Source organism: Tupaia chinensis, unplaced genomic scaffold (assembly GCF_000334495.1).
Source record: "Tupaia chinensis unplaced genomic scaffold, TupChi_1.0 Scaffold000201_1, whole genome shotgun sequence".
Classification (NCBI taxonomy): domain Eukaryota; kingdom Metazoa; phylum Chordata; class Mammalia; order Scandentia; family Tupaiidae; genus Tupaia; species Tupaia belangeri.
Genome location: NW_006159676.1, coordinates 2788961 through 2807775, shown reverse-complemented (window position 1 = coordinate 2807775; position 18815 = coordinate 2788961). Strand labels below are relative to the sequence as shown.

The 18815-nt window shown below is 51.2% G+C and overlaps 1 protein-coding gene across 3 annotated transcripts in view; it reads left to right on the top strand.

Annotated features, from left to right (window-relative positions):
- Positions 1–13571, top strand: part of NIBAN3 (niban apoptosis regulator 3) — a 17655-nt gene extending 4084 nt beyond the window's left edge. Inside the window, exons 5-15 of one of the 3 annotated variants that reach the window (XM_014587299.2) lie at positions 534–701; positions 2098–2213; positions 2298–2402; positions 2574–2736; positions 4287–4477; positions 5890–6048; positions 8517–8633; positions 8716–8823; positions 9884–9995; positions 11918–12001; positions 13457–13571. In XM_014587299.2, the coding sequence (XP_014442785.1) occupies positions 534–701; positions 2098–2213; positions 2298–2402; positions 2574–2736; positions 4287–4477; positions 5890–6048; positions 8517–8633; positions 8716–8823; positions 9884–9995; positions 11918–12001; positions 13457–13464 (1331 nt within the window). In that variant the 3' untranslated portion in view covers positions 13465–13571. The remainder of the gene's footprint in view (positions 1–533; positions 702–2097; positions 2214–2297; positions 2403–2573; positions 2737–4286; positions 4478–5889; positions 6049–8516; positions 8634–8715; positions 8824–9883; positions 9996–11917; positions 12002–13456) is intronic. The other 2 variants (XM_027771301.1, XM_014587300.2) reach the window with 2 other exon arrangements.
- The last annotated feature ends 5244 nt before the right edge of the window (positions 13572–18815 follow it).

Here is an 18815-nt window from a genome sequence, read left to right as displayed (position 1 = left end):
AGGAGAATGGAGGAGAAGGGATTGCGGCGTGGCCATCCCCCCTGGGGGGTGATTTCTCACTTTCTGTCTCTCTGTCTCTCTCCGTCTTTCTGGCGAGTGCATGTGCCCTATAGCAAAAACCTCTCCAAAAAAGAAAAAAATTAATTGTTTATTTAAGTCCATTTATTATTATTATTATTTATTTATATTATTTAATTAGACCAAAGAAAGAGAAAGGGTAAGCGAGAAAGCAAACTGCTAGGTCCAGGATTCGAACCGCAGTTGGCCATGTGGGAGTCCAGTGCCTTAACCACCACATCACCTCCCGGCCTCTGACTTTTATTGAAAGAATCATTTTATGGAATTTTATTCATCACCGTCATTTTTTCTCTTCTTGAATTTGATCACAGAGCAACAGAGAGAAAGACAGAGAGAGGGGGAAAGCAAATTGCCAAGTCCAGGACTCGAACCGTGGTCTGCCATGTGGGAGTCCAGCGCCTTAACCACTATGCCACCTGCTGCAGCAAAGCTGTGACTTTTCTATCTGCTTTCAGGAGACCGTGCACAGGAAGAGTCTGACCCGCTCTGGGAAGTGGCCGTGAGCTTCCCCCTGTTCCTGCAGCACCCCTTCCGACAGCACCTCTGTTTATCCGCAGCCACCAGAGAGGCTCAGCGTGCCTGGCGACTGGCCCTGCAGGGTGGCATCCGTCTTCGGGGCACAGGTGAATCCCAGCACGGGTTCGCCAGGGGCGACGAGTCTTGGAGTCTGGAGTCCAAGACTGTGAGACTTCCCCAAGCTTCAGTTTTCTCGTTCATAAAATGGGTTGCTGGGGGCCAGCAGGTGGCACAGTGGCTAAGGTGCTGGACTTCCACATGGTTGACCGTGGTTCGAATCCTGAACCTGGTGGCTTGAAACTCACACTGCGCGCATGTGTGTGCATGCCCAAGATCTCAGGAGGAGAATGGAGGAGAAGAGGGGCCAGCAGGTGGCATGGTGGTTAAGGTGCTGGATTCCCATATGGCTGACCACGGTTCGAGTCCCGGGCTTGGTGGCTTGCTCTCCCTCTTTCTCTCTGTCTCTCTCTGGTCAAGTTAGATAATAATAATAATAATAATAATGAATAAAATGAAATAATATAATTCTTTGAGAATGGAGGAGAAGGGGTTGCAGTGTGGTCAACCTCCCTGGGGAGTGATTTTTCACTTTCCCTTTCTCTGGTGAGCACACATGCCCTATAGCAAAATCTCTCTAAAAAAATTTTTTTAAAAAAGTTGTTGGGGGAACCAGCAGTTAGCACATAGTGGCTATGTCGCTGGACTCCTATGTAGTCGACCGAAGTTCGAGTCCCGGACCCGGTGGCTTAAACTCACGCCGGGCGCGTGTGCGTGCGTGCCCAAGATCCCGAGAGGAGAATGGAGGAGAAGGGATTGTGGCGTGACCATCCCCCCTGGGGGGGTGATTTCTCGCTTTCTGTCTCTCTGTCTCTCTCCTGTGTACACTTGTGCCTTATGGCAAAATCCTAAGAAAAAAAAGTGTGGGGGGAAGATTGGTCTAATGGAGAAGGTGAACAATATTGACATGTTCAAGGACTGGGCAGGTTGTTGACTGCACAAATATATCCCACCTGAAGAGGTCGCTAGGGACTGCAGTTAGGAAGCTGTCACTGCCCATAGGGGGTTCCTTTTTTTGCAATAGAGCATGTGAGCTCACTGGAGAGACTGAGAGAGAGAAAGTGAGACATCACCCCCTGGGAGGGATGGCCACACCGCAATCCCTTCTCCTGCGTTCTCCTCTTGAGATTTGGGGCATGTACGCACGCGTGCCCGGTGATAGTTTTAAGGTGCCGAGTCTGGAACTCGAACCATGTTCTACTAAGTGGGAGTCCAGAGATGTAACCATTACGCCATCGGCTGGTGCCCACAGGGAGGTCTTTTTCTTAAATCCAATACATTTGGGCTTGTGTTGGGCCCAAAGGAATGTGCTCCCCACGGAGGACAACTCTTGGGCGAAGGTCTGCAGGGTGGGGTGAGCCTTGGGTCCTCAGAGCGCCGCCAGGCAGAAGCCTGGGAAGCCGTGCAGGGGAGAGGAGGGCGAGCACTGAGGACCTGCCCTCTCAGTCCTGCAGAGAAGCCAGGCCCCTGCTGCCCGGGCCTTTCTGGACGCGGTCAGGCTCTACCGGCAGCGCCAAGGTCATTTTGGCGACGATGATGTGAATCTGGGCTCAGACGCTGAGGTCAGTACCCCGCATGGCTGCACCCTGGACCTCCAGGTCCTCCCCATGCGCTGGCCGCGAAGCCCAAGGCCCTCTCTCCTGCAGGTGCTGACCGCGGTGCTGATGCGGGAGCTGCTGCCGGCCCTGCGAGCCGAGACCCTGCCCGGCCTGCGGGGGACCAGCCGCGCCAAGGCCTGGGCCTGGACCGAGGTCCGAGGGGAGTCTGGACTAGGGAAGGGGCCCAGCCTGGGCCCAGATTCCCCTTCCCCATGACTCATGCTTAAACTCTCGTGCATCTTTCCACGTCTCTGTCTCTGTCTCTCTGCCCCCTGACGCCCCATCCCGCGTCCCGTATGCGGTCCCCTCCGCCGGTTGGCACAGCTCCTGGACGCAGTCCACGCCACCGTCCTAGCTGGGGTCTCTGCCGGGCTCCGCGCCTTCCAACCCGAAAAGGACGAACTGCTGGAGAAGCTGGAGAGGACGATCCGCCCCGACGTGGACCAGATACTGAGGCTGCGGGAGCGCGTGGCAGGGAGGCTGCGGGGGAAGGCCCGGGGGCGGGGCCTGGAAGGGGCGGGGCCTTAGTCGGCGGGGCGGAGCCAGGGGACGGAGGAGAGCAGCGATAGGTGGGCATAGGGGGCGGGGCCTAAGGTCCAGGGGAGGTCCCGGAGGGGGAGAGCGGAAAAATGATAGGGTGGGGTTGGTGGGAGGAGATTGGGCGTGGCCTAAACTGAGAATGGGCGTGGCTTGGGTGGGAGTGAAGGGCAGAGGATGTAACTAAAGAAACGAGATGGGACCAGCAGGTGGCGTGGTGGTTAAGATGCTGGACTCCCGGGGCTGGCAAGTGGCGTGGTGGTTGAGGGCGTTGGACTCCCAAGTGGCTGAACACGGTTCAAGTCCCGGACCTGGTGGCTTGTTTTCTCACTTTCTCCCTCTCTGGTCAAATAAAAGTAGATAAATAAATAAAGTTAAATAAAATAATTCTTAAAAAAAAATACTGGACACATGCCTGGCGTTATTTTCAAGCCACCAGGTCTGGGACTTGAACTGCATTGGCCACGTGGGAGTCCAGCAACATAATTGCTACACCACCTGCTGGTCCCCCGAATTTAAATTCTATGTCTGCCTCTCTTTTTGTGATCTTTTGACTTATTTCATATATATATTCATGTATATTTATTTATGTATCATTATAATTGCCATCTTAACCTCTTTTTTTTTTTTTTGAGAGAAAGAGTTTTGGCTATAGGGCACGTGTTGTCACCAGAGAGACAGAAATAGACAGAGATAGGGAACAAGAAATGACCCCCCAGGGGAGATGGCCACGCTGCAATCCCTTTTTCTCCAGTCTCCTCTCAGGATTTTGGGCGCGCACGCACATACACCCAGCGTGAGTTTCAAGCTACTGGGTCCAGGACTTGAACCGTGGTCAAATATGTGGGAGTCAAACGACGTACCATTAACCCATCTGTTGGTCCCTCTTAACCATCTTTAAATTTTTATTTTAATTAATTTACTATGCTATAGGGCACATGTACTCACTAGAGAAAGAGAGAGAGAGAGTTAGAAATCAAGCCACCAGGTCCGGGATTTGAACCAAACTATGTGGGAGTCCAGTGCCTCAATTGCCACGCCACCTACTGGCCCCCCCTTTGACCTGTTTCTCACCACTCTAAACATCAGTTTTCTCATCTCTAAAATGGGCAGAGGGACCAGCAGTTGGCGTCATGGCTATGTCACTGGACTCCCATGTAGTCGACCGTGGTTCAAGTCCCGGACCCGGTGGCTTAAACTCACGCTGGGCGCATGTGCGTGCGTGCCCAAGATCCCGAGAGGAGAATGGAGGAGAAGGGATTGTGGCGTGGTCATCCCCCCGCGGGGGTGATTTCTCGCTTTCTGTCTCTCTGTCTTTTTGGTGAACGCTGGCGCCCTATGGCAAAAACCTCTCCAAAAAAAAGGAAAAAAAAGGAAAAAAGAAAAGGATGCCCCACCTTTCTCCTCTACCTCGTTCTGCCGGGCTCAGGGTCCTCACCTAGCCGTCTATTTGGGGTCATTTTGAGGAGGGGACCCAAGGCCGGTGTCTTTCACTCCCAGCGGAGGTCCAGGATTCGCTGGAGCCGCGCCTGCGCCGCGATGTGGACCCACAGCTGCCCCGGATCACGCGGATTCTGCTGAGCACCGTGGAAGCCCCACTGGAAGGGGTGCGGACCCTTCTTGACCAGGGCATGGACCGCCTGTCCCGCCACCTGCGGGGGAACCCCTCTGGACCTCGGCTACGCAAGGAGGTGCCCTTCGGCGGGGGGCGGGCGGGTCAGTGGACCGGTGGGTAACACGCCATTTACAGACTTGAGTAAACCTTGTATCTTTCTTCTTTTTTTAAAAAAAAATTATTTGGGGCCAGCAAGTGGCATAGTGGTTAAGGGCGCTGGACTCCCACATGGCCAACTGTGGTTCGAGTCCTGGACCTGGCGGCTTGCTTTCTCACTCTCCTTTCTCTTTCTCTCACTCAGTCCCTCTCTGGTCAAAATGAAATAAATAAATAAATAAAGTGAAATAAAAGAATTTCACTTTATTTATTTATTTAATTCAACTTTTAAAAAAAGAGTTATTTATTGGGGACCAGCAGGTGGCGTGGTGGTTAAGGCGCTGGACACTCCCACATGGCTCACCACGGTTCGAGTCCCAGACCTGGGGGCTTGCTTTCTCACTTTCCCCTCTCTCTCTCTGTGTCTCTCTCTGGTCAAATTAAAAATAAATAAATAAAGGAACCAGCAGTTAGCGTAATGGCTCTGTCGCTGGACTCCCACGTAGTCGACCGCGGTTCGTGTCCCGGACCCGGTGGCTTAAACTCACGCCGGGCGCGTGTGCGTGCATGTCCAAGATCCCTAGAGGAGAATGGAGGAGAAGGGATTGTGGTGTGACCATCCCCCTGGGGGGTGATTTCTTGCTTTCTGTCTCTCTGTCTCTCTCTCTCTGTCTGGCGAGCGCACGCACCCTATAGCAAAAACCTCTAAAAAAAAAAAGAATTCTTTATTTACTTAATTCCATTTATTATTGTTATTTTTTTAAATTTGAATAGACAGAGAGAGGGAGAGAGAAAGGGAAAGCAACAAAAGAAGCCACCAGGTCTGGGACTTGAACTGCAGTCAGCCATGTGGGAACCCAGCACCTTTAACCAGCAAGCCATCTGCTAACCCCCCTTTGTTTATTTCAATTTGACTAGAGAGGGGCAGAGTGGGAGAGACAGCGAGAAAGTGAGAAAGCAAGTCGCCAGGTCCGGGACTTGAACCATGGTTGGCCATGTGGGAATCCAGCACCTTTAACCATCATGCCACCTGCCAGTCCTTCTGAGCAATTTTGTTGTTGTTGTTGCCATAGGAGGTGTGCACTTGGTGGAGAGACAGAGATAGAAAGACAGAAAACAAAAAATCATCCCCAGGGGGATCCACAGCCTCTCCTCCTGTCGGGATCTTGAGTGCTCATATTCCCTGGTGAAGTTCTAACAAGTTGTCGGCTCTGGGACTTGAACCTTAGACACACTACGTGGGTGTCTAGCGACTTAACCATTACACCACTTGCTGGTCCTCCTGGGCAATGTTTTTATTTGTGTTTCTCCCGCGGTGGGTTGGCTGTGGGCTCCTCCTCCCCGCTTTCCTGCCGGCTGACGGTTTCCCACCTGTGTGCCGCTGGAGCGCAGGTGTACTCATTCGGGGAGATGCCGTGGGACCCGGAGCTGATGCGCACCTGCTACCGGGAGGCTGAGCGGGCCCGGGGGCGCCTGGGGCAGCTGGCAGCGCCATTCGGTTTCCTGGGGACTCGCAGCGTGGTGTTTGGGGCCCAGGACCTCGTGCAACAGGTGAGAGTGAGCCCGGAGGCGGGGAGGAGGCCAGGCAGGGAGGAGGCCAAGCTGGGAGGAGGCCAGGCGGAGAGGAGGCCAGGCAGGGTCCACAGCCTCGGCCAAGCAGACACTAAGTGCTGCCTTGGGGGACCTCCATGGCTGGCAGACGTGGCTCCAGTCTCATGGGGATGTGAGCCCCGCGACCAAGTGACCGTGGTGACCACCTGGGGTGGCAATGAGAATGTGCTATTGTCAGCCCCAAGAAAGTCCCCAGATCACCTCTAGGGTTGGCAAGACTTCCAGGAGAAGGGAACTTCCAGTCGGAAGGGCATGTCTTGGTTCGTGGGAACAGGGTGGGGAGAACTTGCCTGCCCTGGGGAAAATGACGTTTGGAGAGATTTCCTGACACGGGAGGGCAGAAAACTGCGAGGTGGGTGGGCCAGGCGGCGAGGGCTGACTCTCTGTACTAAGGGACGAATAGGGGACCAGCAGATGGCATCATGGTTATGTCTTAGACTCCCACGTAGTTGACCACGGTTCGAGTCCCAGACCCAGCGGCTTAAAACTCACACCAGATGCGTGTGCGTGCGTGCCCAAGATCCCGAGAGGAGAATGGAGGAGAAGGGACTGCGGCGTGGCCATCCCCCCTGGGGGCTGATTTCTCGCTTTCTGTCTCTGTCTCTCTGTCTCTGTCTCTCTGGCAAGCACGTGTGTGTGCCCTATAACAACCATCTCTCCAAACAAAACGAAACAAAAACTAAGAGAATAAGGGATTGAGCTCTGTCCTGAAGGCAATAGGGAGCCACAGCAGGTGTTTGAGCAGGGAGGGACATGAGTGGGTTTCCGGCTCAGAATGCTATGCCGCTGTGGGAAGCATCAACCGTCAGGGGCAGGAGTCGAGGAGGCAGGGAGAAGGCCTAAACCAAGATGGGGCCGTCAGGGGGGAGAAGCGAGAAGGGTTTGGAACGGCAAGGAGCTGGGACCAGCAGTTGGTGTAACGGTTCCTCTGCTGGATTTCCACGTAGTCAACCACAGTTCGAATCCCAGACCTGGCAACTTATATGTGCGTGCCCAAGATCCCAAGAGGAGAATGGAGAAGGAATTGCGATGTGGCCATCCCCCCTGGGGGGTAATTTCTTCCTTTTTTCTCTCTCTTTGTCTTTCTCTCTCTCTTACGAGAGCACATGCGCCTTACAGCTAAAGTCTTTAAACACACACACACACACACACACACACACACACACACACACATTATTTTTATTTATTTATTTTAATTAGACGAGAGAGAGAGAGAAAGAAAGGAAAAAGGAAGCTACCAGGTTCAGGACTCGAACTGTGGTTGGCCATGTGGGAGTCCAGTGCCCTTAACCACCACGCCACCTTCCAGCCCCTAGGGGGAAGTTATTTCTTATTTATTTACTTTCAGGTTTTTGCTATGGGGCATGTGCACTCAGAATAGGAAGAGAGAGAGGAGAAGTGAGAAGTGACCCCCAGGGGAGTGGCCACACTGCAGTCCCCTCTCCTCTATTGTCTTCTTGGGATCTTGGACACGTATACAAGGTTTTCAAGGCACTGGTCCAGTACTCGAAGCTCGAAGTCAGTTATGTGGGATCCGGTACCTTCCACACCATGTACCTGCTGACCCAAGCTATTTCTTTATTTATTTTAAAGAATTATTTATGAAAAACAATTTTTTTTGGAGAAGTTACTGCTATAGGGCATATGCTATCACCGGAAAGACAGAGAGAGACAGAGAGACAGAAAGCGAGAAATCACCCCCCAGGGGGGATGGCCACGCCGCAATCCCTTCTCTTCCATTCTCCTCTCGGGATCTTGGGCACGCATGCACACGCGCCCGGCGTGAGTTTAAGCCTCCGGATCCGGGACTCGAACTATAGTCGACTCCATGAGAGTCCAGAGACATAGCCATTACACCAACTGCTGGTCCCTTAATTTATTTTTTTAAGAGGGATTTTTGTGCCCTCCCTGGAGAAACAGAGAGAGACAGAAAGCAAGAAATCACACCCCTCCTCCCGGGAGGATGGCCATGCCGCAATCCCTTCTCCTCCATTCTCCTCTTGGGATTTTGAGCATGCACACACACGCCCTAGGTGTGAGTTTTTTTTCCTTAGGGCAAGTCTGTTTGCCAGAGATATATAGAGAGACAGAGACAGAAAGCGAAAAATCACCCCCCAGGGGGATGGCCACGCCGCAATCCCTTCTCCTCCATTCTCCTCTCAGGATCTTGGGCACGCACGCACACGTGCCCGGTGTGAGTTTAAGCCACCGGATCCGGGACTCGAACTGTAGTCGACTCCATGGGAGTCCAGCGACATAGCCATTATGCCAGCTGCTGGTCCCGGAAGCTATTTCTTAAGACAGGGCTGGAAGTTGGAAGAGATGGCTGCGCCGAGCAGGCTGGATGCGGAGAAGGGATCCGTGGGGCGGGCGTGGCCCGGGGACTCAGGCTGCCCTCTCTCCCCCAGCTCATGGCGGACGCCGTGACCACCTTCCTGCAGCTGGCCGATCAGTGTCTGACGTCAGCCCTGGACTGCGGCCAGGCTGCCCAGCAGCTGGAGAAGGTCAGGGGGCGCGTGCTGAAGGTGAGGCCCGCGGAGACGGGCAGTGGGCGGTGGGCCTGGGTGCTCTGATGGCGGATGGACTGGCTGCTCGTGTGTCCTGCAGAAGTTCGAGTCTGACGGCGGCTCAGCGCGGAAGAGGTTCGTCCGGGGCTGGCTGGCCAGTATTTTCCTGCCCTTTCTGCAGAGCCAACTCCAGCCGAGAGCCAAAGTGGTGAGTCACCGCTGCCAGCAGGTGGCGCGGTGGTTAAGGTGCTGGACTCCCACATGGCTGACCGTGGTTTGAGTCCTGGACCTGGCAGCTTGCTTTCTCACTCTCCCTCTTTCTCTGTCTCTGTTTCTCTGAGGTCAAAGTAATTAATTAATTAATTAATTAATTAAATTTCTAGAGGGGATAAAAGCGATGAGGCTAGGGCTATAGAGGGACCTAGCGTCTGCGTCCCTGTATAAGCGGGCACTGTGCTCCCTATGTGTGTGGTCACTGTCATCGTTAGAGCCATTTTTTTTTTCTTTTTTAGAGTTTTGTTTTTCTCTCTCTTTCTTTTTTTTTTTGGAGAGGTTTTTGCTATAGGGTGCGTGCGCTTGCCAGAAAGACAGAGAGAGACAGAGAGACAGAAAGCGAGAAATCACCCACCAGGGGGGATGGCCACGCTGCAATCCCTTCTCCTCCATTCTCCTCTCGGGATCTTGGGCATGCATGCACACGCGCCCGGTGTGATTTTCAAGCCACCGGGTCTGGGACTCGAACCACGACCGACTACATGGGAGTCCAGCAATATCACCATGATGCCAACTGCTGGTCTCCTGGCCTATTTTTTTTTTTTTTAAGAATTATTTTTAATTTAATTTTATTCATTGTCATTATTTTATATTTGAGGTTATTGAAGTTGACCAGAGAGAGATAGCAAGAGAGAAGGAAAGTGAGAAAGCAAGCTGCCAGGTCTGGGACTTGAACCACAGTCAGCCATGTGGGAGTTCAGCCGCCTTAGCCCCCATGCCACCTGTGGGCCCCAATTTCTAGCTATTCTAAAATGCCAGATGGCGTGAGCGTGTGGTCCCAGATACCTGGGAGGCCGAGGTGGGGGCACTGTGAGACAGTGGGGTCCTGTCTAAAGCCCCCTACTCTCATACATGGGGGAATAAAACCCCAAAGGATAATAAAACTGAGGCTCAGGGCTCCCTAGTTAATCAGGGTCCAGGCTGGGGCTTGAACCGATATCCCTGACCTCCCGGGCCCTTGCCTGCACCCTAGCCCCTAACTCTCTCCGTTCCAGGCTTTACCTGAGTTAGAACATGAGGTTCTTGCAGTGGGCAGCCAGGCCCTCACCCCCGAGGGTCTCTATGAGGACGTCATCCGGGGGGTCCTACTGCAGAGGATCGATGGAGGTAAGCTTTGCCCTGCCATGGCCGTGTGTATCAATCCCCCCTAGGGTGCCCTGTCATCTCTCAGTTCCTGTGAAGAGTTGCCCTTTGACCCAGGGACAGGACTGGGCCAGTGTGGGTCTGGAGTGGGAAACTCCTAGGGTCCGTGAAGGAGCCATTGGGAAGAGGGGTCATCAGAGTGAGGCTGTGAGGGATGTGTAGGAGTTTTCAGGATGAGAAGGAGGCAGAGTTTAAAAAATAGGGTTAGGCATTCACTTTTTTAAAAATTAAATCTAATTTATTTATTGTTTTTGGAAAGGTTTTTGCTATAGGGCGTGTGCACTCACCAGACAGAGAGACAGAAAGCGAGAAATCACCCCCCAGTGGGGATGGCCACGCCGCAATCCCTTCTCCTCCATTCTCCTCTCAGGATCTTGGGCACGCACGCACATGCACCCGGCGTGAGTTTAAGCCACCGGGTCCGGGACTCGAACCGCAGTCGGCTACATGGAAGTCCAGCAACATAGCCATTATGGTAACTGCTGGTTCCACACGTTTTGCGTTGAGAGGTTTTTGCTATAGGGCGTGTGCACTCACCAGACAGAGAGACAGAAAGCGAGAAATCACCCCCCAGGGGGGATGGCCACGCCGCAATCCCTTCTCCTCCATTCTCCTCTCAGGATCTTGGGCACGCACGCACACATGTGCCTGGTGTGTGTACATGCCAAGTCTGGGATGTGAACTGTGGTTGACCATGTGGGAGTCCAGCGATGCAACCACTATGCTATCTGCTGGTCCCAACACTCACATCTATTCATTCAACCATCCCTGGTTTTCTCTGGGCTGGCATGGAGGAGAGTTCTCTCAGACAGGGTAGGCTTCTTCTTTTTCTTAAATTTTGCCATATGGTATGTGCACTTGCCAGAGAGAGAGAGAGAGAGAGAGAGAGAGAGAGAGAGAGATTATCCCTAAAGGGGGCTGGCTATGCTTCAATCACCTCCATTCTCCTCCCTGGATTCTGGCCATGCACCCACCCAGCCCTGGTGTGATTTTCTTTTTTTAAGTGGCCAAGTCCAGGACTCAAACCATGGTTGACCATGTGGGAGTCCAGTGGTCCAGTGTCTTAACCATTATGCCATCTGTTGTCCCCCTCTCTTTGTTTTAAATTTCTCTTACTTATTTTTAAAAAATCATCGTTCATTTCCTTTTACTTATTCTTATACTTATTTTAAAATTTGCTATAGGGCACATGTACTCACCAGAGAGAGAAAGAGAGAGAGAATGGCCAGGGCCAGGACTCAAACCACTGTCAGCCATGTGGGAGTCCAGTGCCTTAACCACCAAGCCACCTGCTGACTCCACTTTTCTTCTTCTTCCTTCTTTTTTTTTTTATTGTAGTTGTCGTTGCTGCTAGGCATGTGCTATCACAAAAGAGAAAGCCAGAGAGACAGAGGGAACAAGAATAACTGAGTTCCCTTAAGAGTAGCAGAAGTTTCCAATTAAGAAAGAAAGAAAGAAAGAAAGAAAGAAAGAAAGAAAGAAAGAAAGGAAGGAAGAAAGGAAAAAGAAAGAAAAACTGCTAGTCTCTGACTGCAAAATTAAATCCAGAAACAGATGACCTTAGTTAGCTTCTGTTCCTGAATATATTCTGTGACTTTATAGTGTTCCATCCTCAATTGTTTTGTGATGTCTGTCTGGAGCAGCATGTGGTGAGGTAGAGCTGGCAGCTGGCCAGCCTTGTTGGAGTTTGCAGGGATCGGCTAGTAATGTCTGCCATGGGCGCAAATGTGGAGACAGACTTGCTGTGAGCTACTGGTTTAGAATTCCCGCTTGAGACATTTGCCTCCAGTCTTTGCCCTCTTGTAGCCCCTCTTGGGAAAACACAGGGTGGTCCCCTGATGCCTGGATTTCCCTAGGTGTGACCAGAGAGTTTTCTCTTATTTCAGAATTAAAAAAGACCCTTGGTGCCAACCATGTACCCCGCACCCTGGCTGGCTGTTCGGAAGCTCCAAGAGACCAGGAAGGAGCAGGTGAGGACCTTGGGATTCCTAGGCTGTGCCAGTGGATTGCTGGGGGCTGGGATGCGGGGCTACATGGAGTGTCAGAGATTGTTCCAAATGTGGGTCTATGGATGGAACTGCATGTCCCTTTATTCTAGCCTGGCTAGACTAGCTGAGCTAGAGGTGGACAAGAGTAATAGGGAGCCATAGAGTGTGTTTGAATCACAGGAGAACCCTTTAAGTTCAAGCACTGACATGCACATGGGTTTAACCATTGGGACCTGGAATTGTAATGAATTTGTGTCCCAATTCTCATGCCAAATTCGGAACACTGTATCTTTTTTTTTTTTTTTTAAGAATTATTTATTTAGGGACCTGCAGTTGGCATAATGGCTATGTTGCTGGACTCCCATGCAGTTGACCGCGGTTTGAGTCCTGAACCCAGTGGCTTAAACCCACGCTGGGCACGTGTGCATGCATGCCCAAGATCCCAAGAGCAGAAAGGAGGAGAAGGGAGAAGGGATTGTGGTGTGGCCATCCCCCCAGGTTGGGGGGTGATTTCTCACTTTCTGTCTCTCTGTCTCTCTCTGTTTTTCTGGCGAGCGCGCATGCCCTCTAGCAAAAGCCTCTCAAAAAAGAAAAAGAAATAATTATTTATTTAATTTTATTTATTCATTCATTTACTTTAATTTGACCAGAAAGACATAGAGAGAGAAAGAAAGAAAGTGAGAAAGCAAGCCTCCAGGTCCAGGACTCGAACCATGGTCGACCATGTGGGAGTGTCCAGCACCTTAACCATCACGCCACCTGGTGGCCTCCTTTTCATTTTTTAAAAGAATGATTTATTTTATTTATTTTTTATTATCATGATTATCTTTAATTTGACCAGAGAGAAACGAGACAGAGAGAGAGGGAAAGTGAGAAAGCAAGCCACCAGGTCTGGGACTCAAACATGATTGGCCATGTGGGAGTCCAGCACCTTAACCACCACACCACCTACTGGCTCCTTCCAGTGTGAAGGTCAATCTCCTGGTGTGAGTTTCGAGCCATCAGGTCCAGGACTCGAACCCTGGTCAAGCACATGGGAGTCTAGTGCCTTAACCGCTATGCCACCTGCTGGCATTACGTTTTTGTTGCTAAGTCTCCATTTATTGGGCGTTTAATTTTGGAGAGTTTTTTTAGCTATAGGGCACATGTGCTCGCCAGACAGATAGAGAGAGACAGAGAGACAGAAAGCGAGAAATCACCCCCCAGGGGGGATGGCCACGCCGCAATCCCTTCTCCTCCATTCTCCTCTCGGGATTTTGGGCACGCATGCACACGCGCCCGGCTTGAGTTTAAGCCACCGGGTCCGGGACGCGAACCGCGGTTGACTACGTGGGAGTCCAACGACATAGCCATTATGCTAACTGCTGGTTCTCGGGTGTTTAATTTTGTCACAAAATCTATGTGCTTGGCATCCCCATGATACTTTCTATTTTACAGATGTGTAACCAGAGGTTCAAAGACAAGGAGGGACTTGCCCCAGAGCGCCCAGCTCTGGCATCCAGATCCAACCTCTTCAAGGAACATTCCAGAAATAAATCTTCATCCACATCCATCCTTGTTTCCACTGGTTAAATATCGACAAGTAAAATATCTGGACCAAGTTGTTTGCTCCATTTCTAGGCTTCTGTAACTCCCCTGCCTCCAAAAAAAAGTTACTATTTTAGAGAGCAAGATTTTTGCTATAGGGTGTGCGCATTCGCCAGAGAGACGAAGAGAGACAGAGAGACAGAAAGTGAGAAATCACCCCCCAGGGGGGATGGCCACGCCGCAATCCCTTCTCCTCCATTCTCCTCTCGGGATCTTGGGCACACACGCACACGCGCCCGGCGTGAGTTTTAAGCCACCGGGTCCGGGACTCAAACCACAGTCGACTACATGGGAGTCCAGTGACATAGCCATTACGCCAACTGCTGGTCCCAAGAATTATTTTTTTTTTAAAGAATTATTTTATTGGGGCTGGCAGGTGGTGTGATGGTTGAGGGTGCTGGACTCCTATGTGACTGACTACGGTTTGAGTCCCGGACCTGGCGGCTTGCTTTCTCACTTTCTCTATCTCTCTCTCTCTCTGTCACTCTGGTCAAAATAAATAAGTAAATAAATAAACTAAAATAATAATTAAAAAAGAATTATTTTATTTAACTTTATTCATTCATTTTTGTTAATTTGACCAGAGAGAGACACAGAGAGAGAGAGGGAGAGCTAGAGAGAGAGAAAGTGAGAAAGCAAGCCACCAGGCCCGGGCCTCAAACCACAGTCGACCATATGGGAGTCCAATATCCTTAACCACCACGCCACCTGCCAGCCTGAAGACAAGAATTCTTGATAGTGTTTTACTCCGTGACTCCTGGCCTGCTAGTCCTCTAAGCCCACCAAAATTATGAGCCTGGTATGAACATGGCCCCCGGGGAATCGAACACATAATCTTCCATGTCAATCCAATTTTACTTCAATAGAACGTTACCCTCTGCCATCGACTCAGCCCTAAACTTGTATTTTAATTCCATTTGTTCATAAACATTTTTTTTTTTTTGGAGAGATTTTCACTGTAGGGCGCGTACACTCGCCAGACAGACAGAGAGAGACATAGAGACAGAAAGCGAGAAATCACCCGCCAGGGGGGGATGGTCACGCCGCAATCCCTTCTCCTCCATTCTCCTCTCAGGATCTTGGGCACGCACGCACACGCGCCCGGCGTGAGTTTTAAGCCACCGGGTCCGAGACACAAACCGTGGTCGACTACGTGGGAGTCCAGCGACATAGCCATTACGCCAACTGCTGCTTCCCTAAACATTTTTTTTTTGAGAGATATTTGCTATAGGACAAATGTATGCACACCAGAGAGACGGAGAGACAGAAAGCAAGAAATCACTCCCCAGGGTGGATGATCACGCGGCAGTCCCTTCTCCTCCATTCTCCTTCTGGGATTTGGGGCACGCACGCACACGCACCTGGTGTGATTTTCAAGGTGCCAGCTCCAGGATTCGAACTGCAGCCAGCCAGTTGGGATTCCAGTGCCTTAACCACCACACCGCCTGCCAGTCCCTGTTCATGAACTTCCTAAAGTGCCCTCCTATTTCGACAAGGTCTCGTTGCAATCCTCCGTCCCAATTAGCTAGGATTTCCGGCGTGAGCTGTTACACCCGGCCCAGTTAGGTCAGCCTGGGATCAGAACCTGGAGAGCTCCTCTTACAGCTCCCGTCGGGATGAGAACCTGGAGGGCTCCTCTTACAGCTCCCGTCTTGGGCAGTGGGGTCTGACAGCCTGTGCCAGGGTGTCTGGGGGCTCTGTGAATTTGATAGCTACGGACACACACATCTGACCGTTTTTGTTTTAGTTTTTTGCCATGAAGCAGAGACAGAGAGGTGAGTGAGAAGGGCAGGTGGCCACGCTGCGAATCCCTTCTCCTCTATGCTCCTGGGACGTGGGGCACACTCTCTGTTGTGATTTTCTTCTTTCTTTCTCTCTCTCTCTCTCTCTTTCTTTTTCTATCTATTTATTTATTTTTTGGAGAGGTTTTTGCTATAGGGCGTGTGCCAGAAAGACAGAGAGAGACAGAGAGACAGAAAGCGAGAAATCACCCCCCAGGGGGGATGGCCACGCCGCAATCCCTTCTCCTCCATTCTCCTCTCGGGATCTTGGGCACGCACGCACAAGCGCCTGGCGTGAGTTTTTAAGCCACCAGGGTCCGGGACTCAAACCGCGGTCGACTACATGGGAGTCCAGCGACATAGCTATTACGCTAACTCCTGGCCCCTGTTTTACCCTTTTTTAAAAGAATTATTTTATTTAACTCTATCCATTCATTTATTTTAATTTGATCAGAGAGAGACACACAGAGAGAGAGGGAGAGCTATAGAGAGAGAAAATGAGAAAGCAAGCCACCAGGTCCAGGACTTGAACTGTGGTTGGCCATGTGGGAGTGTCCAGCTCCTGAACCACCATGCCACCTGCTGGTCCCCTCGTTTTGCTTTTTTTTAATTTTAATTTTTATTTAAAGAATTATTTAATTTTATTTACTAATTTATTTCATCTTAATTTTACCAGAGAGAGACACACAGAGAGAGAGAAAGGGAGGGTGAGAAAGCATGCCTCCAGGTCCAGGACTTGAACCGTGGTTGGTCATGTGGGAGTGTCCAGCACCCTAACCACCACGCCACTTGCTGATCCCCTTGTTTTGCTTTTTTAAGAGAGATTTTTGCTATAGGCTGTATGTGCTCACTGGAAAGAGAGATAGAAAGCAAGAAATCACCACCCACCTCCCAGGGGATGGCCACACCGCAATCCCTTCTCCATTCTCCTCCCAGGATCTTGGGCACGCACGCACATGCACCCAGAGAGTGATTTTCTTTTCTTTTCTTTTCTTTTCTTTTTTTTCTTTCTTTCTTTTTCTGTTCTTTTTTCTTCTAAAAAAAAATAAAAAACAAACCCTTGTGTCGAGGGCTGACTCTCAATAGATCGCAGCGAGGAAGCTGCTCTGCTATGCAGGAAACCCTGACCCAGAAGCAGGTCGTCTACGAATAGTTTAGCACCAGGTTTCCCCACGAACGTGGGTTCAGTGACGGGGCAAGAGTGGAGAGTGATTTTCAAGCCACTGGGTCTGGGACTCGAACCACAGTTGGCTATGTGGGAGTCCAGCAATGTAACTGCTATGCCATTTGCTGGTCCCTGTGAATAAATGAATTGTTTGGTCGTGGATTTTTTTTCTCCTACTTTTCTCTTTGGGGTGTTTATCTTTTTCTTATTGAAATCCAATCGTTCTGCATATTAAGGATATTAACATTTCACCGTAACAGATTACAGATTCTATTTTTGTCAGCTTGCTGTTTGCCTTTGGGGTTTGTGTAGCAGCATTAAATCTGAACTCAGTATCAAGTTTCCCAGCCGAGAAAGAAACTCCTCCAGACTTCCTCCTGCCTGCCAGAAAAGCCATCTGTTTGCTGGAGGTTGGCAGGTTCTCCACTGTCGTAAGCTTTCCAGCTGCTTCCGGAATGAGTTCCGGAGGGATTTCCCCCGTGTGATTCTCGGTTCAGCTTTCAGAGGGACATACTCCGTAGAAATGTGTCTTCCCATTCTGTCCTGGACATTTCTGCTCCCCCCTAATTATGTATTGATTTAATTCTATTTGTTATTATCTTTTAATTTGACCAGAGAGAGAAAGGGGAAAAGGAGAAAGCAAGTTGCCAGGTCTGGGACTCGAACTGCGGTCAGCCATGTGGGAATCTAGCATCTTTAACCACTATACCACCCGCTGTCCCCATATCATGGGCTTCTTTTTTTTGGGAGAGATTTTCGCTATAGGGCGCGTGTGCTCGCCAGACAGAGAGAGACAGAGAGACAGAAAGCGAGAATCATCCCCCAGGGGGGATGGCCACGCTGCAATCCCTTCTCTCGGGATCTTGGGGACGCACACACATGCGCGGCGTGAGTTTTAAGCCACTGGGTCCGGGACGCGAACTGCGTTCGACTACACAGGAGTCGTGGGAGTCCAGCGACATAGCCATTACGCTAACTGCTGGTTCCCCCCATATCATGGGCTTCTCAGCCTCTCCCAAAGGAACGAGATACTTCTGATCTTTCCAGATTTTTCCCCAGCTTCCTCTAGCTGTCTTCGTTTTACCCAGGACAGGCTATGATGTGCATTTTGGGGACAGAGAGTGAGAAAGTGAGAGAGCAAGCTGGAAGGTCCAGGACTTGAACTATGGTGAGCTATGTGAGAGTCCAGCGCCCTTAACCACCACGCCACCTGCTGGCCCCGCCTGGAGTGAGTTTCAATCCGCTGGGTGCAGGATTTGAACTGCAGTGGATCATGTTGGAGTTCAAACACCTTAAACACCACACCAGCTGCCGGGTCCTTTAAGACCTTTTCTTATTTATTTATTTATTTTTTTGGAGAGGTTTTTGCTATAGGGTACATGCGCTCGCCAGAAAGAGAGAGACAGAGAGACAGAAAGAGAGAAATCACCCCCCAGGGGGGATGGCCACGCCTCAATTCTTTCTCCTCCATTCTCCTCTCGGGATCTTGGGCACGCACGCACACGCGCCCAGCGTGAGTTTAAGCCACCGGGTCCAGGACGTGACCCGCGGGCGACTACACGGGAGTCCAGCGACATAGCCATTACGCCAACTGCTGGTCCCAAAACTTTATTTTTAAGAAAGAGAGAAACATGATCGTTTGGAAATACAACATTAGAATATTGCGAAATAATCTGGCCCTAGTGGTTCCTGGAATCGGCAGGGGCTGGATCTGAAGCAGGTCCGGGGATGCCAGAGTCTTCAGTAAGGTCCAAGGACCTGGCAGGACATCCCGGTTAGGTGGGAACCGCCGAAAGTTACAGATGAGGGCACCGAAGCTCAGATCTTTTAGGTCCCTCCTCGAGTCCTAGCTAGCCAGGTCGCCCTAGTGGCACCGCCCGGGTCTTGAACTTGGAAGTGTCCTCAGGAGGAGGTCCCTGCGGGAGCAGGGCCCTGGAAGGAGGGCACGATTTAGAGGCACAGAGTTCCGGTGTGCTCAGCGCTCTGTGCCTTTAAGGCAGACAGTGGGGCGGGGAAATGGGCGGGGCGTGGGCGAGCCAACAGGTGACGTCATCATAGACTGGAGGGCTGATGCTGTCGGAGGGTAAACCGCACTTTGACTCCTTAAAGGCGGGGCCCAGGAAGTAGTCTCTGCTGCCGACTTCTCCTCAGCCGAGCTCCTCCCCTTTAAGGCGCGCGGTAAGGGCGGGGCCCTCTGACCCGCTTTAAGGCGCGGCCCTTGTCCGCCGGCAGAAAAGCGGCTTAAAGGCGACGCGTGGCGCGA